Source organism: Pan troglodytes, chromosome 16 (genome assembly GCF_028858775.2).
Source record: "Pan troglodytes isolate AG18354 chromosome 16, NHGRI_mPanTro3-v2.0_pri, whole genome shotgun sequence".
Classification (NCBI taxonomy): Eukaryota; Metazoa; Chordata; class Mammalia; order Primates; family Hominidae; genus Pan; species Pan troglodytes.
The window spans coordinates 32,319,161-32,344,004 of NC_072414.2; the positions used below are offsets into that span (position 1 = coordinate 32,319,161).

Below are 24,844 nucleotides of genomic sequence, written 5' to 3' on the forward strand. Positions count from 1 at the left end.
CATGCGCACGAGCACCCCGCCGCCGCTGCCGCCGCCGCCGCCGCCGCCGCCGCCGCCGCCGCCGCCGCGGCTTCAGCACCAGCGCCCGGACAGCGGTGCCGCCCACGGGCATGGACGGTGACAGCAGCAGCAGCAGCGGCGGCAGCGGTCCGGCTCCCGGCCCGGGTCCGGAAGGGGAGCAACGGCCCGAGGGGGAGCCCTTGGCCCCAGACGGCGGCTCCCCGGACAGGTAGGGCGGACAGCTCCGCAGATCCGTATCACAGACCCTCCCAGACCCTCCCCGCCCCAGGTATCCCCAGTAGCCGCCATATATTGCCCCATTCATTCCCCAGACCCTCCTGGAGCCCCTTCCCGGGGTCGCCAAGCTCCAGGCCCCCCTCGCCACGCCCTCATCCTGCCGGGTCAATTTCCTCGCTCCCTGACAACCCCTAGTGTCAGCCCCCATCGCCCTCCCCGCTTAGGGAACCTGCCCCACCCACGGCTCCTACCCCTCCTCTCAGGCCAGGACTCCCTGGCTCCTCCGGCCCCTCCTTCTAGGCCCTGCCCCTGCGTCTTCTCCGGAAGCCCCAAGCCCGCAGTAACCTCAGTCCGGGTTTCAGCGTGCCAGTGTGCATGAAGCTGTGCGTGAATCGCGGATGGGAGGCTCGCCAAGGCGGGTGTCCTGGGGAAGGCAGACATTCGGCAGGCACGTCAGGGACTGTCTTTGTCACCATCAGTCGCTTGCCTGCCCTGCATGGCCCCCAGCTGTGCACGTGTGGGTTCCAGTCCCTGCATGTGGCAGCCACACTGGCTGGAGCCGCTAAGATGGGAAGGATTTGGTGCTCAGGCCGCTGGCCTGTACCACCCCTGGAGGAGCCCCAGACTGGTGGGACAGGAGGGACACCTTCCTGCTGAGGGCCCAGATCTCAGCACCTCTCTTCTCCCTTCCTCCACCATATGTGTGAGGGAACAGCCCAGCTAGGTAGCAATATGGCGCAATTTCTGTGCCCTGCCTGGCTCTGCCGCCCCCAGAATCCCTCCTCTGACATGACACTGCCTCTTTCCTGCCTGGACTGAAATAAAAGGCATTCCTTGATAGCAATAGCAGAAGTGGACACATCGTCTCCAGAATGCCCCAGTTAAAATGTACATTCTGTACCCCAGAGGGGGAGAAAGCCCCACAAGTAGAGAGAAATGCTTTCTTCCCTTTATTGTTAACACATTAGCCTGGATAGATTTAGCCACTCTTCAGTCTGAAAGTCACAAAGCCTTCAAGAAGGTGAGACACAGGATGGGTGTATTCACCAGACCAGGGACCTGCCTGGGACTATGGCCTGATCAAAGATGGAGCAGTGACAGGACAGAGCGAGGACCTGGGGCCAGAAGCATCCCTAGAAGGGGCAGGAGAGTCATTTGCTGTCTCAGATATCTTGCCAAGGATCAGCCGTGTCCAGTCTCATTTCCCCTGGGCACAGGATCCACTTGCTCTCTTCCAGAAACTCCCTGGGGCCTCTGGCCCCTCTCTGGACTTCTCCAGAGACCATAGACACTAATCGGGCATAGGGACTTGCTTATGTGATTCAAGAAACACAAAAATGCTCCTGCTGATCTGAGTAGCACTCTGTGGATAGATAAACAGTGAATAACTCACACACACAACATGCGCATGTGCACACACACTGGCTAGAGAGGAATTTGAAATAGTTCACACTTTGTGTTTTTAAAATTACCTTTTTATTTTCCTAGTGATATGAGCTGCTCCCCCATCTGTCCTGGCCACTCTCTGGGATCACACTGATGTTCACCTGGCTGTGTGTCTGTGGGCTTGGGGGTATAGTTAATGCGATACACATTTGCCCCTTATGGGGCTTCCAGGTTTGGTCTCTGTGTCTAGGAGCCTGTCAGCCAGGCCCTGATTGCTGGGATGCTGGCCTCTTAAATGAGGCCTGCATCCCCACTTTCCATCCCCCTGCCTGCCCTACTCACTTGGCGTACAGGCCTGCAGGCCCAGGCAGGCAACCCTGGAAGTTACTCATCCCAGTGAGGGCCATGGAACTGAGGGAGTGAGAATAAAAAAACCCTGTGTAGCCCTGGGGTGCTTAACTCCTATTTTACTGAGCCTCTTGAGATCAGAGGGCAGCAGGAGGTGAAAAGAGAAAGCTTTTATTCTGAGAAGAGTGGAGGTCGGTTTTTCTCATGGGAGTTTTGAAGAAAAGGCCTGGCTCTACAGCAGTCAGAATATGGAAGGTTTCAAATTCTGCCACATTGATAATGGTGGGCGCAGTCAGGAAGGGTGAGATTGGGGGCAGCTGATCCTAGGTCCCTGAAGAGGAATAGTAGGAGTTAAAGGGAAGGAGCTGGGGCCAGGGAGACTCCAGCAGAAGCAAACCAGTGGTGGAGGCTAAGATCCCCCTTGAACAAGAGCCAGCTAAGGAAAAGGGTGGACTTGGGAGGTTTTAGCAAACTGGGTAACCAAGAGTGCACCCACTCTTCTCCAGTATCCTCTGGAATGCTGGCTTCCCCTAATGCAAAAGAAACCAACACTCCAAGTGGGGCCCTGGCTCCTAAGACAAGCCCAGTGATCAGTTATCTAAGGCCATGGGCAGCTGGAACAGGCCCCCCACCTCCACCCAGGCTGCCCCACTCTCCTGACCTCTAGAAGGCAAGTCCTGCTCTGAAGAGGGAGACCAAGGCTGATGGGTCATCTTCAGGCCTCTAGGAGCAAGGACAATGCTAAAGCACAGGACAGTGCTCAAGAAAAACCCGCAGAATTTAACATCTTAAAGAAGTCTATGTCCACACTTACACACACAACCTAGGCCATTTATCCACCTTCTCACTGGCCCACAGGGATTGGCCTACAGAGTCTTTTATCTGCCAGGACACTGGCTGCTTACATTATTAACTTTATGGAGTCATCTGAGGTCTTGCTTTAGAACAACTTTGGTCAAATTCCTATTTTCCTAAATGTTGAGTTTGTAAAAAATAAGTATCAGTGATTAAAATCATGAGATCAAATTTTAATGCAGCTTTTGGATAACAAAAAGGCAAGTATTTATATAGGTAGTGAGATTCTCATGGTGTGAGAAGTTCTAAAATGGAGATATATTATCTGAGGTGCCAAAAGAGGACAAATTGTAAATACAAACACACTTCTAAAAGTATATGCTCCCTGCTGCACTGACCGTGGGAAGGGGCAGGAAAGCAAACATGTCTTCCACGTGACAGACCCTGTGCCAGGAACCTCACATATGTTACATCAGTTAATTCCCACACCAAACCCAAGAGGTGGGCATTATCTCATATCTTCAACAGACAAGGATGCCAATGCTCCAAGAATTGTGTGTCTTTCCCAAGGCCCCAGAGCCAAAGGGTGTTCGAGTCAGAAGCCCACCTCCACTGCTCCCCCATTTCACCCTCAGCATGAGGGTCATTCTCTCCTGTACTGCTGGGCCAGCCTGCCATCCTTCTGGGAAAGAAAGAAAGAGCATGTTTTTCCTTCCTAGTTCCTCTTCTCAGTCTCTGGGCTGAACTCAGCCTCTGTGGGCAATGCCCATCTGCCACTGAGGCTGGGACTGCAGCTCACAGCCCCTTCAGCAGTGCAGCAGCCAGGACTGGAAGCCAGGGTTGGCTCCGCATAGATCTGGCTCTCCTTGGGAGCTACACAAACTCTGGTGAGCAGGCTGGGTGAGCCAGGCAGAGGCAGGGGAGAAGAAGACAGGGCTCTGCAAGGCTGACCAGTCCAGAACCCCTCTGGGAACCCCCCATGGCCCTGGGCACTCTGTTCTGTAGCCACCTTTTCCTAATCTGGGTCTGCAATCCTGCCACTGGGGTTGAGACTCCACCTCTCCCTATACCCAAGGAGTGGGGCTGCACACATGCACAGAGTATTGCCCTTATGAGTAATTTTGGGAAAAGACTCTTGCTAACTCTTTTCTGACAAGTTCCTTGGGGTGAGGGGGTGTCCCAACTCCCTCTCCCAACTGTGCACATCCTTACAAAGCAAATCTTCTGCTCCGTGCTCCATGGCCCATGACAGGGTAGGTGGAGGGATGGCAGTTGCTTCCACAAACTTTCCCTGACCACCCCACCCCCTGTCAAAGTTGGGCCCTCTCTGAGCTCCCTCAGCCCTCTGTGACTTCTCCACTCACAGCATTCAACATGTTGATCTGTTAACACCTCCCAACTACTGTGAGTGCCTAGAAGGCAAGGACCGGGTCTTCTTCATCCTAGCACCACTATTAGCAGCCAGCCTAGCACTCATTCAACAAACATTTCCAGGATGCCTTCTGTGTGCAAGCCACTACCAAGGCACTGGCGATATGGAGATGAACAAATGCAACAGACCCCTGTTCTCCCAGCACTCACATTCCACATGAAAGATAGGCAATAAACATAACGACTCTATAATATAATATTCAATTGCAACAGATGCTATGAAAAAAATATAAAGCAAGATAGGGAGATTGAGACCTGGTGGGTGACTATTTTAGAGAGAGTAGTCAGGAAAGGCTTCTCTGAGGTAGTACTAGTTGAAACAAGACCAGAATAAAAAAGAGGGCCAAGCAGTTATCGGGGGGGATAGAGCAACCCAGGCAGAGGGAAGAGAAAGTTCCAAGGCTCTAAGATGGGAATTAGGAGTGCAGCACGTGCTCAATAATCTGTCTGGCAAGAGAAAGAGCAGACGACTGCAGCAGAAAGAGCACAGGACTGCAAGTAGGAAGAACTGGGTTTGAGCACCAGCTCTTCATTGGTCACTGAACCTGTTTTCAAATCTATCAGTTGAAGAAAATACCTCCTCTGTGAGGTTTTGTAAGGAGTGAGTAAGATCGGCTGGGCGCGGTGGCTCACGCCTGTAATCCTAGCACTTTGGGAGGCCGAGGCGGGCGGATCACAAGGTGAGGAGATCGAGACCATCCTGACTAACACGGTGAAACCCCGTCTCTACTGAAAAAAAAAAAAAAAAAAATTAGCGAGTTGTGATGGCGGGCACCTGTAATCCCAGCTACTCAGGAGGCTGAGGCAGGAGAATGGCTTGAACCCGGGAGGCGGAGCTTGCAGTGAACTGAGATAGCGCCACTGCACCCCAGCCTGGGTGACAGAGCGAGACTCCATCCCAAAAAAAATAAAAAAAAAATCATATATGTGAAAGCACATTCAGTGTCTAGCACAGGGCCTAGCATGTAGCAGCCTGCCAATTGTTTTTTGAGAGTGTGGAAAATGAGTGAATGAGAGAATGGTCTCCATGAGGTAGGCTGAGGGCGCAGTCTTCGAGCCCCTGGCCTCCTCACCTCTCACTTCTCCCCTGGACTACTAATAAATCAACCCTGAGTCCCTGTCCCCTTGTCTTGTCTTACTGAACTGAATAATGCTGGGGCATGGGGTGGCCCACCACCATCCCCCACCCCAATCTTCCTTGTCTCCTCTCTTCCTAGCACCCAGACCAAGGCTGTGGCCCCTGAGGCAAGCCCAGAGAGAAGCTGCTCCCTCCACAGCTGCCCCCTGGAGGACCCTTCCAGCTCTTCAGGACCCCCACCAACAACTTCCACCCTCCAGCCTGTGGGTCCATCCAGCCCCTTGGCCCCTGCCCACTTCACCTATCCCCGGGCACTGCAGGAATACCAGGGGGGCAGTTCCCTGCCAGGACTTGGGGATCGGGCAGCTCTCTGCTCCCACGGCTCCAGCCTCAGCCCTTCTCCAGCCCCCTCACAGCGCGATGGGACCTGGAAGCCACCCGCTGTGCAGCACCATGTGGTCAGCGTCAGGTAAGGAGGGGTCCAGCAGCCTGCCAGCTGCCACTGGAAAATGCGGTGGGGCTTAAGAGTGGGGCAGACTGCCGGGGCTCTAGACTCCTTTCTTAGGAGGCAACTGGATGCAACAGGAAGTAAGGGTTGGAACTTGGGAGTGGCAAAGCGCTAAAAGGGTTAATACCATGGGTTATCCCTCACCTACCCACTCCCACCCCACCTCCACCCCCAACACACGCCTCTGCAAGAGAACTCTGGCAAGCAAGCATCTTTTCTTCTCTTCCACAGGCAGGAACGAGCCTTCCAGATGCCAAAGAGGTAGGCCTGGGCCTTCTCTGGACCTCTAGGGGTGACCAGGCTGGTGCCCAGTTAGCCCTGTTCCCCGTGCTCTCTGCTCTATCTAGCACCCCTTCTGGGTGGAGCCTGAGCTCAGCACCCGTTGCTACCACACCCAACTCATGTGGACTCCTCCCTCTTTCCCAGCTATTCCCAGCTGATTGCTGAGTGGCCGGTGGCCGTGCTGATGCTCTGTCTGGCTGTCATCTTCCTCTGCACCCTGGCTGGACTGTTGGGGGCCCGGCTGCCCGACTTCTCCAAGCCTTTGCTGGTGAGGAACCAAGGGGTGGGACGGGGTCCCCAGGCCTGGCCACCTTGACCCAGCCTGGGGCAGAAAGTTGGAGGTAGGGTAGCCATGGTAGCCTGGGGATAGGGTAGCCATGGTAGGCTCTTGACCTCCAGAGAGAGTTGGGGAGATGGTATAAAGTTCAGACTCACATCCACAATTCAGGCAGGCGGGCTGGCCTTCCCTGCTCTGAGGAGTCAAAGGGGCAGAGCTGAGAAGCATCCAAATGGAGAACTCCTACCCTGCCCACCTGTTCTTCTCCACCCTCCTCCCTGCAGGGCTTTGAGCCACGGGACACAGACATTGGGAGCAAGTTAGTGGTCTGGAGAGCACTACAAGCCCTCACAGGCCCCAGGAAGCTGCTTTTCCTTTCCCCAGACCTTGAGCTGAACAGGTAACAGGCTTTCATCTTTTCACTGTGGGTGGCAGAGGGAAGAATGAGATCTTCAGGAAGGGGACATTGGGTGACCCACCCCAAGGCAGGTCAGAGGGGCTTGCCAAGGAAGGCTCCCTGGGGAGTGGTCTCTGGCCTCCTCTGAGTCTTCCAACCCTAATGGTGCCTGGCATAGATATTCTCTCCACTTCAGCTCGAGCTCCCACAACACTCTGAGGCCTGCACCCAGAGGCAGTGCCCAGGAGAGCGTTGTCCGGCCTCGGAGAATGGTGGAGCCCCTGGAGGACAGAAGGCAAGAGAACTTCTTCTGTGGCCCCCCTGGTAAGCTGCAGCCTGGCCAGGTCCTGGTTTTAATAGTGGTCCCCACCCCACCTAGTAGGACAGGCAGGCCCAGAACAAATCTGGGCAGACAGAAAGGGAAGGTGGCCAGCTGGCCACAGTCAAGCCAAGGAAGCCGGGTTACAGCTGGGATAAGGGAGTTCTCAGATGCTCCAGCCAGACAGGGTCAAGCTGGGTTGGGGGTGAGGCACAGGGACAGGATCAGGCAGTCCATGCACAGGCTTGAGATGCCTGAGAATCTGAACCTCATGTGGCCCTGGGTAAGCATCTTCCCTTTGGAGGACCCAGGACCTGGGGCCAAAGGACTGAGCTCCGGGTTGGGGGGGTATGTTGCAGAGAAGAGCTATGCAAAGCTGGTGTTCATGTCCACCTCCTCGGGCAGCCTATGGAACCTGCATGCCATCCATTCCATGTGTCGCATGGAACAGGACCAGGTGAGCTGGTGGGGGAGGTGCCAGGGGTTTGGGAGGAACTAAGGACATGAGGGAACTGATCCCAAGGAAATACAGCTGAGCCAGGACTGCCAGGGGGTGGACTGGGGAAGAGCATTCCCTGCTTAGAAAATTATTCCAACCCTGCTGAGAGGCTCCAGGTTGGGGTGGGAAAAGAAGAGTCGGCTGTTTTTAGAAGAGCCAAGATAGAAGTGCTGGAAGCGAGCCCATGCAGGGACTGCGGGTTTCCAAAAGGTCCTGAAAGGGCCCTCCAGAGCGGGTGAGGAGGCCCTGGCCCAGGGAGCTGAGACTGTGGGCTTCAAGGCCTCAGCCCCCATCAACCTGAGCAGTGCCAATCCAATTATGCTAACTGGAGAATCATATACAATAACATCTGAAGAAAGGTTTGCTGCTAAAAATGGTGTGAAAACCACGCAGTAGCCCAGCCCCCCACTTCACACGAGGATATCCTAAGTACCAAAAGACTGGTTAAGAACATGTGTTATAGAGTCAGATGTCTGAATTCAAGGCCAGCTCTAAGGCTGTCTTGCTGTGTGACTTCAGGCATGTTTCTTAACGTCTCAGTCCCTCAGGCTTCATAAGCGCTAAATGGGGATGATAAACGTACTTTCCTCACAGGGATGTTGTGACAGTTAAATGAGATAGAAGTTGAAAAAATACAGCATAATGACTGGCAATAGTAATCTCTCAATAAGTACTGTGTTGCCACCATGATCTCAGGCCCAAGGTTACGCAGCCAGTTAGTGGCAGAGCAAGGGCCTCTGACTCCCAGGTCAGTGTTCTCTGTACTACGTCAGCTGTTGTGATGTCAACAACAGGAAAGGAGAAAAAAGGAGGCATGAGATTTGAAAAAGAAACAGCCCTGGCCCTAAGAGGGTTTAAGCAGTGCAGTGGACAGAGGGGAGCTGGGGTTTGGCAGTGACCCTGAACCTGGAATGTTTTGGCCTCCACTCTTCCCATTGCTTGCTTCAGCTCCTTGGACCCTTGGCCCTGTTCTATCTGTGGCTGCTACCTCCACTTTTACGCGGAGTTGGGGTGTGTGACCTACAGGGGCCCTTACAGCAGGGTCTCTGAGGCTGAAGCCTTGGGCAGCATCCCTGAGGCTCCTCTTTGATGAAGTCAAGATGTAGCTGCTGGCACCTGGGCCAGGAGCCAAAGGCAGCTGGGAGACAAGCCTATCTCACCAGGCTGTCAAGATCCCTCTCTGCGCTTGCCCTGTAGTGTGAAAGGAGATGACAGAGCCTTGTACAGGACTGGGAAAACCTGAGCCCTTGGGCTGCCCCTGAACTCTCCCCTCCTGCGTGTGCCCTACAGATCCGCTCCCATACCAGCTTCGGGGCTCTGTGCCAGCGGACAGCAGCCAACCAATGCTGCCCCAGCTGGTCCCTGGGCAACTATCTGGCTGTGCTCTCCAACCGCTCCTCCTGCCTGGACACTACCCAAGCTGACGCAGCCCGCACACTGGCCCTGCTTCGGACCTGTGCCCTCTACTACCACAGTGGCGCCCTGGTGCCCTCTTGTCTGGGACCCGGGCAGAACAAGTCCCCACGCTGTGCCCAGGTTCCCACCAAGTGCTCCCAGAGTAGTGCCATCTACCAACTCCTGCACTTTCTGCTTGACAGGGACTTTCTGAGTCCCCAGACCACTGACTACCAGGTGCCTTCCCTCAAGTACAGCCTGCTCTTCCTGCCCACCCCAAAGGGTGCTTCCCTCATGGACATCTACCTGGACCGGCTGGCCACCCCCTGGGGGCTTGCTGACAACTACACCTCTGTCACTGGCATGGACCTGGGCCTCAAGCAGGAGCTGCTGAGGCACTTCCTGGTCCAGGACACGGTGTACCCCTTGCTGGCTCTGGTTGCCATCTTCTTCGGCATCGCCCTGTACCTGCGCTCACTCTTCCTCACGCTCATGGTGCTGCTGGGGGTGCTGGGCTCACTGCTGGTGGCCTTCTTCCTTTACCAGGTGGCCTTCCGCATGGCCTACTTCCCCTTCGTCAATCTGGCAGCCCTCCTCCTGCTGAGCAGCGTCTGCGCCAACCACACGCTCATCTTCTTCGACCTGTGGCGCCTTAGCAAGAGCCAGCTGCCGTCGGGGGGGCTGGCGCAGCGCGTGGGCCGCACCATGCACCACTTCGGCTACCTGCTGCTGGTCTCCGGCCTCACCACGAGCGCGGCCTTCTACGCCAGCTACCTGAGCCGCCTGCCGGCCGTTCGCTGCCTCGCCCTCTTCATGGGCACGGCTGTGCTGGTGCACCTGGCGCTCACGCTGGTCTGGCTGCCCGCCTCCGCCGTACTCCACGAGCGCTACCTGGCGCGCGGCTGTGCGCGCCGGGCGCGGGGCCGGTGGGAGGGCAGCGCGCCCCGGCGGCTACTGCTGGCGCTGCACCGGCGGCTCCGCGGCCTGCGGAGGGCGGCGGCTGGCACCTCGCGTCTGCTCTTCCAGCGCCTGCTGCCCTGCGGCGTCATCAAGTTCCGCTACATCTGGATCTGCTGGTTCGCAGCACTGGCGGCAGGGGGCGCCTACATCGCCGGAGTCAGCCCCCGCCTGCGGCTGCCCACGCTGCCGCCGCCCGGCGGCCAGGTCTTCCGGCCCAGCCACCCCTTCGAGCGCTTCGACGCGGAGTATCGCCAGCTGTTCCTGTTCGAGCAGCTGTCGCAGGGCGAGGGCGGCCACATGCCCGTGGTTTTGGTGTGGGGCGTCCTGCCTGTGGACACTGGCGACCCTCTGGACCCTCGTAGCAACAGCAGCCTGGTGAGGGACCCTGCCTTCTCGGCCAGCGGCCCTGAGGCCCAGCGCTGGCTGCTGGCACTCTGTCACCGGGCCCGGAATCAGAGCTTCTTCGACACCCTGCAGGAAGGCTGGCCCACGCTGTGTTTCGTGGAGACCCTCCAGCGCTGGATGGAGAGCCCCGGCTGCGCCCGCCTGGGGCCTGACCTCTGCTGCGGCCACTCGGACTTCCCCTGGGCCCCCCAGTTTTTCCTGCACTGCCTGAAAATGATGGCTCTGGAGCAAGGCCCCGATGGCACCCAGGACCTGGGACTCCGCTTTGATGCCCATGGCAGCCTGGCCGCCCTGGTCCTGCAATTCCAGACCAACTTCCGGAACAGTCCGGACTACAACCAGACCCAACTCTTCTACAATGAGGTCAGCCACTGGCTGGCAGCGGAGCTGGGCATGGCACCTCCAGGCCTCCGCCGTGGTTGGTTCACTAGCCGTCTAGAGCTGTATAGCCTGCAGCACAGCCTGAGCACTGAGCCTGCTGTGGTGCTGGGCCTGGCTTTGGCGCTGGCCTTTGCCACACTGCTCCTGGGCACCTGGAATGTTCCCCTCAGCCTATTCTCCGTGGCAGCTGTGGCAGGCACCGTGCTGCTCACTGTAGGACTCCTGGTTCTCCTCGAGTGGCAGCTCAACACTGCCGAGGCCCTGTTTCTCTCTGCCTCAGTGGGCCTCTCAGTAGACTTCACTGTCAACTACTGCATCTCCTATCACCTGTGTCCACACCCTGACCGCCTGAGCCGTGTGGCCTTCTCTCTGCGCCAGACCAGCTGCGCCACAGCCGTGGGGGCTGCAGCCCTGTTTGCGGCAGGCGTGCTCATGCTGCCTGCCACAGTGCTGCTCTATCGCAAGCTGGGCATCATCCTCATGATGGTCAAATGCGTCAGTTGTGGCTTTGCCAGCTTCTTCTTCCAATCTCTCTGCTGTTTCTTCGGGCCAGAGAAGAACTGTGGGCAGATCCTCTGGCCCTGTGCCCACCTGCCATGGGATGCTGGTACTGGGGACCCTGGTGGGGAGAAGGCAGGCCGCCCACGACCAGGGTCAGTGGGAGGGATGCCCGGGTCCTGCTCAGAGCAATATGAGCTACAGCCCCTGGCACGGCGTCGGAGCCCCAGCTTTGACACCAGCACAGCCACCAGCAAGCTGTCCCACCGGCCCTCAGTACTCTCTGAGGATCTGCAGCTCCATGATGGTCCCTGCTGTTCCCGGCCCCCACCAGCCCCTGCCTCCCCAAGGGAGCTGCTGCTGGACCACCAGGCAGTCTTCAGCCAGTGCCCTGCCCTGCAGACCTCCTCCCCCTATAAGCAGGCTGGCCCCAGCCCCAAAATCCGGGCCAGGCAGGACTCCCAAGGGGAGGAGGCTGAGCCCCTGCCAGCCTCACCAGAAGCCCCAGCCCACTCTCCTAAGGCCAAGGCTGCAGATCCTCCTGATGGCTTCTGTTCCTCAGCCAGCACCCTGGAGGGGCTCAGCGTCTCTGATGAGACCTGCCTAAGCACCTCTGAGCCCAGTGCCCGTGTACCAGATTCCGTGGGTTTGTCCCCAGATGACCTGGATGACACTGGGCAGCCAGTCCTTGAGCGAGGCCAGCTCAATGGGAAGCGGGACACCCTGTGGCTGGCGCTGAGGGAGACAGTGTATGACCCATCATTGCCCGCTTCCCATCACAGCAGCTTGTCCTGGAAGGGCCGAGGGGGGCCAGGGGATGGCAGCCCTGTGGTGCTGCCCAATAGCCAGCCAGACCTGCCAGACGTTTGGCTGCGCAGGCCCAGCACTCACACGTCAGGCTATAGCAGCTGAGGGGGACCCGGGGAGGCTGGACAGGGCGCGGAACCCTGTCAGGGATGACAAGGCAAGGGCAGCAATAGGCTGGAGCCCGAAGGTATTTCTCCAGATCCACAGGGAGAGGTCTCACCCTCCAGCTGTGGATGTTAAACCCTGCCAGATGTCCCAGCCTTGATCTGTCTGCTCCTACTCCTCACATCTGGAGGATTCCAGCAGGAGGGGTTTTGGAGGGGACCTGCTTGTGACCTGCTGAGAGCTTGTCTGTCTGCTCCCACAGCACCATCTAAGACCCCTCCTCTAGAAGTGGGGAAGGCCAGATGTGTAGCTTCGGGTATCAGAGGAGGCTGACCTGGCCCCCATCCCAAGTTACAAGAACTTCAGTGAGACTAAGGGACCCCCATCCTAGGGATCTTGTCAGGGTTCCTTACTGACCAGAGGAGCCCGCAGCAATCTCCACAGCTTCCTGGGTCTCACCCCTTTCATGGGCTCTTCATCAGGACACTTCCCTCTCTTTTGGGAGCTTCTCTGGGCAGAATTGGGCTGGGACCTCTCTCCCCAACTGCCCTGCTCTCCTCATACTCACCGGTTTGACCAGAAATTCTCCAAATCCATCCATAGATGGCTGCTGGGTGTGCAGCAGGAGAAGGAGGATGGTCAGCCTTGGAGCATCTCTCAATTACGGGACAGTCCCTCTTTGGAAGCAGGCTCCTGTGCTTTCCTGTGTTAATAAACAGTAATAATCCTTTCCATCTCTGCACATTTTAGTCTCCTTGGAATCTATCTCACTACTTCACTACAGGGTAGCCTGACATTGGTCAGGTTCTTTTGCCCCCAATTTATAGGTAAAGACATTGAGACTAAGTAAGATGAACTGACCTCAGGGTCACTTAGCCACTAAATGGCAGAGCGGTTTCATTCCACCACTACAACCTCCAGTTTCCCTTTGGCTACCTGCCTTCTTTCACCGCTAGCACCCTCCTCCAATCTGCTTTCTCTGGTGTCTCTGACTGAACCCAGCCACCCACTTTGGGCCTCCACTTCCTGAGAGAGCTGTATTCCAAAAAAACCCAGGAGTTCCTCTCCATCTCCCCCGTGCCTCCCTCTGGAATCTGGCTGAGATGTCTGCTGGCCCTGGGGCGTCCTAGCTGACCTGATTCCCAGGCTTCAGGACCGTGCCTCTTCTACAGCCACAGTGTATAAGAAGCCCCACCAGAAGAGGTACTGAGGGGCAGAAGAGGTGAAGCCAAATCCAATCAAGGCAGGAACTCAGACCTGCCCTTTGGGAAGTGTATGAGTCTGAAGCTGCTTCCCAGGTTAGGGTCCCCAGCTTTTTAAGGACAAGTCTCTCTGTGGAGTGTTAAGCAGACCAAAGGCTGGTTCCTCCTTCCCAAACTTCCTGGTGGGGAAGTTTTATCCCATGTGAGAGCTCATGACACCAGGTGGCATCAACATGTTTATTGAACACCTACTTTGCATATGGTATTACAAGGGGACAGAGGTGTGGAAGAAAAATTGAACACCACCCTCAAAGAGCTCACCTTCTAGCTGGGGAGACAGCTTATGTACACATGCAGGCATCGGATGGCTCACCGACGGCACCATATGCCTGCCATCATCATTATTGTTGGAGCTCAAGTACCCAGGACTGGGTAACAAGAAAGGCTTTCTGGAGGAGGAAAAACTTGAGCTGGGCTTCAGAAGACCAAGCGTCTCAGACTGGAAGGGGCCTTGGCGATCATTTATTCCAGCAGTTTTCAAATTTTGTAGCCTCAGGACCCTTTCTTCAAAGAAGCTCTGTGTGGAAAAACAATATATAAAACAGGTAAAAGGCAGCTACTCTGGTGGGCGCTGGGTGTTGGGGGTGGAGTCAGCTCAGCCTCTCTTTCCACTGCAGCCTCTCCGGGTATCTGGGGAACCCCTCTGGCTCCTGGCAGCTTCACAGAATGTAATATGAAAGCTACTGATCCAGGCTATTTTACAGGGGAGTATCAGGAAAGGGAAGGGATTGTTCCAGGGCCAAATAGTCTGTGGCAGAGCTGGAGGCAAATCAGATGATGTTTTTGTTTTATTTAGTTTTTTATTATTGAGACCTACTTCCTACTCCAAGTAGCCCATGAGAAGTGGAGCAGAAACCGAAAAGAGACATGGGAGTTGTGGAAGAGACAGAAGGCAATAGGCAGGTACGGCAGGATACCTTGGCTCCTTTGCAAGATAAATAAATCAAGATGAGTAACTCCTGACACCAGGAAGGGGAAGCTGGAACCTAATTTGAACCTGTCCCCAGGGGGTCTGCTGGGACCTCTCTCTTCATGTCCAGGTAGCATTCGGCCTCTCTGACCTAGAGCTGCTCATCAGCCCTGGTTTCTCTGATAATGGTGTCCCTCTGTCATCATGCAGCCAGGCTGAGAGAGCCCTGGTATCCTCAGGGACAATGAGCCACAGGGAGGTCAAGGGAACTCTTCCTCCCAAGCATGAGCAGAAGACACTTTGCCTGAACACAACCACTGAAATGTTAGAATGCAGAGGGGTGGATGGGTGGGCAAGAGGGATTTGGGCACACCCGAGGGCCCTACTTGGGGATTTCCAGGTCATATTCTTGCAGGCTGTGGCCACACAACACTTCAGGAAGGTGAATGAGCCATAGCAGCTGATGCATTGATTAGATTTGTTCTTTATGTTGCCAGGCCCAGAAGAACCCAGCAGTAATCTAAAACATTACCTTATACCTAGAATGGCCCAAACCAACAGCAGGCAATCCACATCAGCAGGAAATCCAGCCTGCCTCTCTAGCCCTGACTTTGGAATGTGGAACTTAAAGCACTTCCTATTTCCTTTGAGTTGCAGCAGATCCTTTGCTTTATTATTATTAGGGGCACTTACAATGAGTGTATGGCCCTGGAGACATGGCTTACAAGCACGCTGTGAGGCATACAAAAATGAGTCAAAGCACTCATGCTTGCCCTGCAAAATTCAAGAAATGATTTCTCCCCACTCAGACACCCTAATAGAACTACATTAACATTTGGAACTTGAGGTCATTTCCCCTATTTGTGCCACTGATCCTTGAACTCACATTCTGAGTACGAGTATGTATCCTGTATGCTATTAAAATATAACTTGAGGCCGGACATGATGGCTCATGCCTGTAATCCCAGCACTTTGGGAGGCTGAGGCAGGTGGATCACTAGACGTTAGGAGTTTGAGACCAGCCTGGCCAACATGGTGAAACCCCGCCTCTACTAAAAATACAAAAATTAGTTGGGTGTGGTGGGGGATGCCTGTAGTCCTAGCTACCCAGGAGGCTGAGGCAGGAAAATCATTTGAACCCGGGATGCAGAGGTTGAAGTGAGCCGAGATCGTGCCACTGCACTCCAGCCTGGACAACAGAGCAAGACACCGTCTCAAAAAATAAATAAATAAATAAGTCGGGCACGGTGGCTCACGCCTGTAATCCCAGCACTTTGGGAGGCCGAGGCAGGCAGATCACGAGGTCAGGAGATCGAAACCATCCTGGCTAACACGGTGAAACCCCGTCTCTACTAAAAATACAAAAATTAGCTGGGTGTGGTGGCGGGCGCCTGTAGTCCCAGCTACTCGGGAGGCTGAGGCAGGAGAATGACGTGAACTCGGGAGGCAGAGCTTGCAGTGAGCCGAGATTGTGCCACTGCACTCCAGCCTGGGCAACAGAGCGAGACTCCATCTTAAAAAATATATATATATATATATATATGTAAACTTGATATAGTCTGTTACCATGGGAAAACCATCCTTCCATGGCTGTGGTGATTTGGGGACTTTTAGAGTGACAGTGTTAGACAGATTGATTTTATTGGCTGAATCTTAGATTTTACTGATATATAGCATATCCCATACCATGATATGCGGGCAATATTCCAGCTTGAGACAATTTTTTTTTTTGAGACAGAGTCTTGCTCTGTCGCCCAGGCTGGAGTGCAGTGGCACAATTTCGGCTCACTGCACTAACTTTTTGTATTTTTAGTAGAGACAGTAGAGTATTTTTAGTGTTAGCCAGGATGGTCTCGATCTCCTGACCTCATGATCCGCCTGCCTCGGCCTCCCAGAGTGCTGGGATTACAGGCATGAGCCACCGCGCCTGGCCGAGACAATTTTTAAAAAGACATTTCTCAAGAGAGTTATAAGCCAAAATTTCCCTAGCCCCCTCCAACTCATTCTGTCCTTCTCCCAATGCATGTCAGGACAGGGAAGAAGGCTTTAAATCAGATTTTAAGAAAGAGGATACATTGGTTTACAATCTTTGCCTATCGTCCAGAGAGTTTCTGATCTTTTCTTTTTTTTGAGACGGAGTCTTGCTCTGTCGCCCAGGCTGGAGTGTAGTGGCACGATCTTGGCTCACTGCAAGCTCTGCCTCCCAGGTTCACGCCATTCTCCTGCCCCAGCCTCCCGAGTAGTTGGGACTACAGGCACCTGCCACCACGCCTGGCAAATTTTTTGTATTTTTAGTAAAGACGGGGTTTCATTGTGTTAGCCAGGATGGTTTCGATCTCCTGACCTTGTGATCCACCCACCTCGGCCTCCCAAAGTGCTGGGATTACAGGTGTGAGCCACTACACCCGGCCCTGATCTTTTCTTTGATGGTGGCCGTATCTCATTTTTTGATAATACACATGGGTAATGGCAAGCTCTTGGGACCCCATGCCAAGCATCAAGATCCCATTTACCTGGTGATAGGAAAGACAGACATTCCTCACCCTTTCTACCCACACCCTTGTTCACAGGGATGACTGTAACTAAGGTCTGCAGGTATTTATGCTTAAGAGAAGAAATCATAGTTCAATTCACCAGGAATATGAGAAACAAAAGAAAGCCACTATGTGCTATGTAAATGTCTGGCCATCCAAAGCCACCCTATGCAGAGGAACCCTGGAAGGGCCTTGATAAATTTCTCATAATTATTATCGGGCCTTTTTGTGATTACTCACATTTTTCTCAATATAGGGGAAAGATCAGCATTTTACCAAATCCACAACTGTCAAACAAACAAGAGCTTTAATATTGCTAAAGAAAATCACACAGCTGAGCAGATTGATGTAGATTTGAATTCATGACCACCTATCTTAACTGGACCCTCAGCTCTGCCTAGCTAGTATTCATTCTAGCTACTAGTTTTGATTATTTGTATTGACTCTTTTATATTTTCTCCACCTTCCTCAAATATCTCGCCTTCCCCCACCCCTCATTGGACCAAAAAAAAAAAAAAATTCTTCATGAAGAAAACTGAAGCCTTCAAATAGAAATTTCCTCACCTTCAAGGCACCAAAGCCGCAACTTACCTACCCCCGCTCCTGCCTGCTCCTCTCCCCATCCCTTCTGCTACAACGAAGGAAGCAGTAATGGCTCCATCAATGGCTTCTCACACTTGGTGTCAGAGGCCTTCACATGAGGGTTTGCACTCCCCTACAAGGACATGAAGACTTTCTAGAAGGTAGGTGGACACAGATAGTTTTAAAGTAATCCGTTTCCAGAGCCGCCTTCTCCATATGTTCCCCTCCTCATATTGGTGGGCCTAAGAAGAAGCCACAGGCCTGACAGCTGTCCTTCCCAACTTCCACTTTCCCAGTTGCCTCCCCTCCCTCATTCTGAATCCTACTCTGGCACCTTGCTCTGCGCTGTAAAAAACAAATAAAAGGGCTACTTGAGAATGCTCTGCTTGAAGAAGTCCTTGAAAGAGCAAAGCCTGGAGAGCTTCTTTGAGAAGGTTCACAGGGGCAGCCCTGTGGCTCAGTTCTGTGCCTTCTTCATTTAAGAATTCAAATTAATTGACATGTTATATTGTAAAATATATAAATATATATTAAAAAAGAAAAAATAATAAAAATTTTTTAAAATAATTCAACTTCAGGTGAGACACAGTGGCTCATGCCTGTAATCCCAGTGTTTAGAAAGGCTGAAGTGGGAGGATGGCTTGAGGCCAGGAGTTTGAGACCAGCTTGGGCAACATAGCAAGATCGCATATCTACAAAAAATAATTTTAAAAATTAGCTGGGCATGGGCCGGGTGCGGTGGCTCACGCCTGTAATCCCAGCACTCTGGGAGGCCGAGGCAGGTAGATCATCTGAGGTCAGGAGTTCAAGACCAGCCTGGCCAACATGGCAAAACCCTGTCTCTACTAAAAATACAAAAATTAGCCGGGCGTGGTGGAGCACGCCTGTAGTCCCAGCTACTCAGGAGGCTGAGGAAGGACAATCGCTTGAACCCCGGAGGCAGAGGTTGCAGTGAGCCAAGATCGTGCCATTTTACTCCAGCCTGGGTGACAGAGCGAGACTACATCTCAAAAAAATAAATAAATAAATAAATAATAAAATAAAAATAAAAATTAGCTGGGCATGGTGATATGCGCCTGTAGACCCAGCTACTCCAGAGGCTGAAGCAAGAGGATCACTTGAACTCTGGAGTTCGAGGTTACAGTGAGCCATAATCACATTATGGCACTCCAGCCTGGCAACAGAGCGAGACCTTAACTCTAAAAAAAGAAATAAAGAAGAATTCAAACTGAAAGTGAGATGGTTGACACAGGATACATATTAACCACATTGATTTGAATGGAAAAATAAAATCAGACTTTTTCTGTTAGAAGGTCAGAATTGGCTCACAGGTTTGACAGAGAGGATAGTCTTTGCAAGTAGGATGTATAGTGGACATTTTCCCTAAAACGGAGTAACTTTAATCTGCAACTCCACAGTTTGAACAAAAACAGACTGAAGGCTGGGCGTGGTGGCTCACGCCTGTAATCCCAACACTTTGGGAGGCCTAGGCGGGCAGATCACGAGGTCAGGAGATCGAGACCATCCTGGCTAACATGGTGAAACCTCGTCTCTACTAAAAATACAAAAAATTAGCTGGGCGTGGTGGCGGGCACCTGTAGTCCCAGCTACTCAGGAGGCTGAGGCAGGTGAATGGCGTGAACCCGGGAGGCGGAGCTTGCAGTGAGCCGAGATTGCGCCACTGCACTCCATCCTGGACAACAGAGTCTCAAAAAAAAAAAAAAAATTTGACTGAAAGTACAGATACAACTTCCCTTTCCAGCCAAGATGGAGGAGCAGGGGCCAAGTTTACCCTCCTGCCTGAAACAACCAACCAAACAGAAAATACATGAAATAATGAGTTTCAAGACACTGGACATGAGGTAACAAAAGACAGTGATCCCTCAGAGGCAAGAAACAAACAAGGAGAACCCCTCGGTTGCCCAGCTTACCACTTGAGAGGATGTATTTCACGGAGGGAGAACCCAGGCAAAGCAAGTGACTCTGAGGTGAGGGGATAGCTGGGAGTGTGGAGCAGCCAAGCTGGCTAGAGTGCTCAGGACAGGGTACTGGAGAGGAGAAAGGTGGATATATAGAGAATTCTGGGGATCTGCAAAGGGCCCCCCTTGAGTGTTCCACAGAGCATGATTCATCATATAAGTGTAAGGAAACCACTTGAGACAAAGGAAAGGACCACCCAAAACAATGGGCCGCAACAGTAGCCAGAAGTCACACACAGCCTGGACAGCGCCTGTCCCCATCGGCCAGATTGGAAAACCTCAAATTTATGGAGCATTGGTCAGAGCTCTCAGAAGGGCCTTGCCTCGTAGTGGGGATTCATTAGCCCTAGTTTAAACATTGCTGGAACCTACCTAACAAATCTCAAAAGCAAGACCTGAATTCAGGAATCAAGCTGTTTCTAAGTAACTGAAGTGTATCCCAGAACAAAACCCAAGAACATTAACAGAAATCCAAAATTAACGAGCACCCAAAAATGTAAAATTCACAATGGCTGGTTTTCCAATAAAAAATTACCAGTCATGCAAACTATAACCCATCATAAGGAGAAAAATCAGTTGAAACCACTACAGCTGACACCTATGTGAGAATTAGACAAGGACACTAAAAGAATTATTATAACTGTATTCCATATGTACTAAGTAGAGACTAGGAAGATATTTTTAAATACCCACTTTGAATTTTAGAGACGAAAACTAAAATGTCTGAGATGATGGGGTGGGTGGGGTAGGCAGAAAGAGGAGGATGGGAAGAAGTACCAAGGGGAAGGAGGAATGATTTGGGGATGACGGCTGTGTTTATTATCTTAATTGTGGTGATGGTTTCACAGGTATATGTAATTTCTAAACTTATCAAATTGTACACTTAAAATATGTGGTCTATGGAATGTTAATTATATCTCAATAAAGCTGTTAAAATTGTACTGAAACAAAACCATTGGGGGAAACTGGGTAAAGAGTCCAAAGGACCTCCCTGTACTATCATTGTAACTTCCTGTCAATTATAACGATTCCAAAATAAAGAATTTAAAAGTGTTTTTAAAATTAAAAAAAAAGTCTGAGATGAAAAATCACTGAATGGAATTAACAACAGTTTAGACGTTGCAGAAAAAACAGTAGTGCACTTGAAGACATAACAATAGAAATTATCCAAAAAACACCAAGAGAAAGAATTTTAGAAATGAATACAAAGGGCTAGGCACAGTGGCTCATGCCTGTAATCCCAACACTTTGGGAGGCTGAGGCGGGCAGATCACCCGAGGTCAGGAGTTCAAGACCACCCTGGCCAACATGGTGAAACCCTGTCTCTGCTAAAAATACAAAAATTAGCCTGGTGTGGTGGTGCATGCCTGTAATCCCAGCTACTCGGGAGGCTGAGGCAGGAGAATCGCTTGAGTATGGGAGACAGGTTGCAATGAGCCGAGATGGCACCACTGCACTCCAGCCTGGGCAAAAGAATGAGACTCCGTCTCAAAAAAAAAAGAAAAAAGAAAAGAAATGAATACAAAGTATACACAATGTGACCAGGTGGGTGGCTCATGCCTGTAATCTCAGCACTTTAGGAGGCCAAGGTGGGAGAATCAGTTGAGGCCAGGAGCTCCCGACCAGCCTGGGCAACATAGCAAGACTTCATCTCCACAAAAAAATTTTAAAATTAGCCAGGCATGGTGGCACGTGCCTATAGCCCCAACTACTTGGGACACTGAGGCAGGAAGATCGCTTGAGCCCAAGAGTTGAAGGCTGCAGTGAGCTATGATCGCACAACTGCACTCCAGCCTGGGCAACCAAGCAAGACCTTATCTCAAAAAAAAAGAAAAAAAGTATACACAATATACAACAGGCAGAAAGTATGTCCTTTACAATGATTTAAAGTTATGAAAAAAATTTAAGCCAGGTGAGATGGTGCATGCCTACAGTCTTGGCTACTTAGGAGGCTGAAGTGAGAGGATGGCTTGAGTCCAGAAGTTCAAGGCTACAGTACGCTATCTATGATCACACCTGTGAATAGCCACTGCACTCTAGCCTGGGTGACATAGCAAGATCCTGCCTCTAAAAAAATAAAAATAAAAGTAAACTTAAATTTTAGGTATCAAGTGAAAACAGGCAAGAGGGTTTTTTAATTTTTTTATTTTGTGGGGGCGCATGAATAAAGGAATTTAAAGATGCTACTCTGGATCCCATCTTCCTTCTTCCTTGCTCCTGAGTATCCTTTCCCTCTGTTCTGCTGGCTCGTTCCTGTCAGCACACATATCCACAGCTTTAAGGAAAGCTTCCTTTGACCCCCATAACCTATCTCCAGTTACTGCCCAGTTGCTCTGCTCTTTTTGCAACAGACGCCTGGAGTTCTGCCATCTCTGCTTCCTCATCTCCCACGTACTCTTCAACCCATGCCCATGTGACTGCCACTCCAAACGCTCCACCAGCATTCCTCTTGCTAGACTCATCATGACTTCTCTGTTGCTAAATTCATTGGATGCTTTTCGTTCTCATTCTGCTTGCCCTTTCAACTATTTTCAATAGTTCACCACTCCCTCCTTCAGCAGCTTGCCACTTCCTCCTTGGATTTTGGAACACCACCCTTTTTTGTTTTCTTCTCACCTCTCTGGCACTTCTTTATCAGGTTTCTTGGCAAGCACCTTATTACCACTGCAACTTTTAAATGCAGGTGTCCCTGTCCTTGGCCCAAAGGCTCTCTGCACACTTCTTCTCTTGAGCTCATCAAATATCAAGGTTTTATTTTAGTTTTTATTTTATTTTGTTCGAGACAGAGTCTCGCTCTGTCACCCAGGCTGGAGTACAGTGGCACCATCTCGGCTCACTGCAACCTCCACCTCTGAGGTTCAAGTCATTCTCCTGCCTTAGCCTCCCAAGTAGCTGGGATTACAGGCATGCACCACCATGCCTGGCTAGTTTTTTGTATTTTTAGTAGAGATGGAGTTTCACCATGTTGGCCAGGCTGGTTTCGAATTTCTGGCCTTAAGTGATCCCACCTCAGCCTCCCAAAGTGCTGGGATTACAGGTGTGAGCCACTGTGCCTAGCCATTTTTTTGTATTTTTAGCAGAGACGGGGTTTCATCATGTTGGCCAGGCTGGTCTCGAACTCCTAAATATCAAGATTTTAAGTACATTCATATGTCAACAACTCCCAAGGGTGTATCTCCAATCCAGGCTCTCTTCTGGGCTCAGGGCCTGTATTTCCAATTGCCTACTTGACCACTCCACCGGAATGCCTCAAAGATATGTCGAGGTTTTCCACGTTCAAAACCCAACTCTCAATCTCCCCCAGCAGAAAATAGTGACTCTATCCACACAATTATTCAAGCCCAATTATTCGAAAAGAAAAAGGACTGGGCGTGGTGGCTCACGCCTGTAATCCCAGTACTTTGGGAGGCCGAAGCGAGCAGATCACCTGAGGTCAGGAGTTTGAGACCAGTCTGGCCAACATGGTGAAACCCCGTCTCTACTAAAAATATAAAAAATTAGCCAAGCGTGGTGGTGGCACTGTAGACCCAGCTACTCGGGAGACTGAGGTAGGAGAATCGCTTTAACTCAGGAGGCGGAGGTTGCAATGAGCTGAGATCGTGCCACTGCACTCCAGCCTGGGCAACAGAGTGAGACTCCATCTCCAAAAAAAAAAAGAAAGAAAAGAATATATATATAAAGTATATATAAATTGAGCCAGGTACAGTGGCTCATGCCTGTAATTCCAGCACTTTGGGAGGCTGAAGTGGGAGGATCATTTGAGGCCAGGGGTTTAAGACCAGCCTGGGCAACATAGCAGGACCCCATCTCTACAAAAATTAGCTGGGTCTGGTGGCAGGCACCTTTAGTCTTAGCTACTCAGGAGGCCAAGGTGGGAGGATCTCCTGAGCCCAGGAGTTCAAGGTTGCAGTGAACTATGATTGCACTCCAGCCTGGGCAACAGAGTGAGACCCTGTCTCAAAAAATAATAATAAAATAAAATAAAATATAAATTGGATGACACTCTCCTGCTATAATACTTCAGTGGCTTTCCATTACTTTTAGATACAATCTAATTTCTATACCTTGGCCTGTAAAATCTGTCTTTGGACTGCTTATTTCTCCAGCTTTATCTGTACCACTCTCTTCCTATCTTTCAGTGCCTATAGAAGAACCCATTTCTGCCTTGGGACTTTGCATTTTCCCCTTTCCCCAGTGAAATTAACTCCCTCTCCTTCCTTAATCAAACATCATCTCAGAGAGGTCTTCCCTGAGCCCCCAATATAATCTAAGTTTCCCTGCTTTTCTATCTTATACGATTTTGTACTTTTTCTTCATAGTGTGTGTGTTTTGGTTTGGTTTTTGAGATCACGCTGTCACCCAGGGTGAAGTGCAGTGGCGCGATCTCCGCTCACTGCAACCTCTGCCCCCCTCAGGGTCACATAATTCCCCCACCTCAGCCTCCAGGGTAGCTGGGACTACAGGAGCATGCCACGACACCTGGCTAATTTTTGTATTTTTTGTAGAGACGGGGTTGCACCATGTCGCCCAGGCTGGTCTCAAACTCCTGGACTCAAGCAATTCACCCGCCTCCACCTCCCAAAGTGCTATAATTACAGCTGTGAGCCACTGTGCCCAGCCTTCTTCACAATTTCACCACAATCTGTAGATATATATTTATTTATGTGATTGTTTGTTCACTGTCTGTTTTCTAAGTTGTAAATTCCAGGAGGGCAGAGCCAAGGTCAATCTTGATATTTGCCCTCCCTCACTCCCTCCCACCCACTGAGAACACTGTTGGGTAATCAGCAGGTACTCAATAAATGCCAGATGAAATGAATGAGCTAATGCATTTAGTAATGGAAGCTACCCTGTTTATTGGGAGTAGCTTTGAATCACTACTGAAAATCTGGATAAGTGCTGTTAAATTAGGACCTCAGGTAGGTGCCTCAGGTATCTCAGCCCATAGGTCCTTTTCTTCAAGCCTCACCTGCCACTCTCCACCTGTAACGTGTAGTTTTCATCCAAATAACCTGTGCTCCTGGCAATATCCCTAACAATCCCAAACTAAATAAAGAGGAGTGTGACATGGACCCTAAATGTGGCCACGTTTGCGTCTCCATCCCGGAATATGACGCTGGTAGCTCATTAGCTCCATTCAAGCCTACAAATTGCATCACCCTCCTCCTCTGCCCAGACCTGGGGGCTCCAACACCTTTCGCTAGGTCTGGCTCTGGCCTCTGAGCGAACCTTCCGTACAGTATGGCGGCTCCCGAAGCCCCGCCCCTGGACAGAGTTTTCCGTACAACATGGCTGTCTACAGAGTGCGATTCCCTCCCACTTCCGCCTAGCTACCGGAAGTTTCTATTTGAAACCCAGGCGGCCGACTTAGCCGGTGGCACGACAGTTGCTGCAGGGCATCTTTTAAACGAGAGCGACAAGGACTGCGGGCAGGACCGGCGGGCTCCTGGGTTCGGCTCTCCCGGGGCG

At 51.8% G+C, this 24,844-nt stretch overlaps 2 protein-coding genes and 1 long non-coding RNA gene across 4 annotated transcripts in view; 2 read left to right on the forward strand and 1 right to left on the reverse strand.

Annotated features, from left to right (window-relative positions):
- Positions 1–12,842, forward strand: DISP2 (dispatched RND transporter family member 2). The gene is made up of 8 exons (XM_016927933.4): positions 1–229; positions 5,415–5,744; positions 6,015–6,044; positions 6,210–6,333; positions 6,627–6,742; positions 6,936–7,063; positions 7,418–7,515; positions 8,848–12,842. The coding sequence occupies exons 1-8, from the start codon at positions 111–113 to the stop codon at positions 12,106–12,108; spliced, it is 4,206 nt and encodes a 1,401-aa protein (XP_016783422.1). The 5' UTR covers positions 1–110; the 3' UTR covers positions 12,109–12,842.
- LOC134808515 (uncharacterized) overlaps positions 1,702–24,844 on the reverse strand; it is a 26,558-nt gene continuing 3,415 nt past the window's right edge. The window contains exons 2-4 of the long non-coding RNA XR_010151601.1: positions 13,632–13,887; positions 12,677–12,811; positions 1,702–4,926 (exon numbers count right to left, since the gene is read on the reverse strand). This is a non-coding gene — a long non-coding RNA (uncharacterized LOC134808515). The remainder of the gene's footprint in view (positions 4,927–12,676; positions 12,812–13,631; positions 13,888–24,844) is intronic.
- KNSTRN (kinetochore localized astrin (SPAG5) binding protein) overlaps positions 24,502–24,844 on the forward strand; it is an 11,655-nt gene continuing 11,312 nt past the window's right edge. For both annotated transcript variants that reach the window (NM_001251887.2, XM_016927097.3), the window contains exon 1: positions 24,502–24,825. In NM_001251887.2, coding sequence (NP_001238816.1) covers positions 24,617–24,825 — 209 coding nt within the window. In that variant the 5' untranslated portion in view covers positions 24,502–24,616. The remainder of the gene's footprint in view (positions 24,826–24,844) is intronic.

Excerpts from the sequence above, each read along its gene's own strand:
- DISP2 (XM_016927933.4), top strand. The coding sequence starts at position 111 with ATGGACGGTGACAGCAGCAGCAGCAGCGGCGGCAGCGGTCCGGCTCCC. Across the intron at positions 6,743-6,935 it reads CCAGACCTTGAGCTGAACAG|CTCGAGCTCCCACAACACTC; the intron begins GTAACAGGCTTT and ends TCTCCACTTCAG. Across the intron at positions 7,064-7,417 it reads CTTCTTCTGTGGCCCCCCTG|AGAAGAGCTATGCAAAGCTG; the intron begins GTAAGCTGCAGC and ends GGTATGTTGCAG.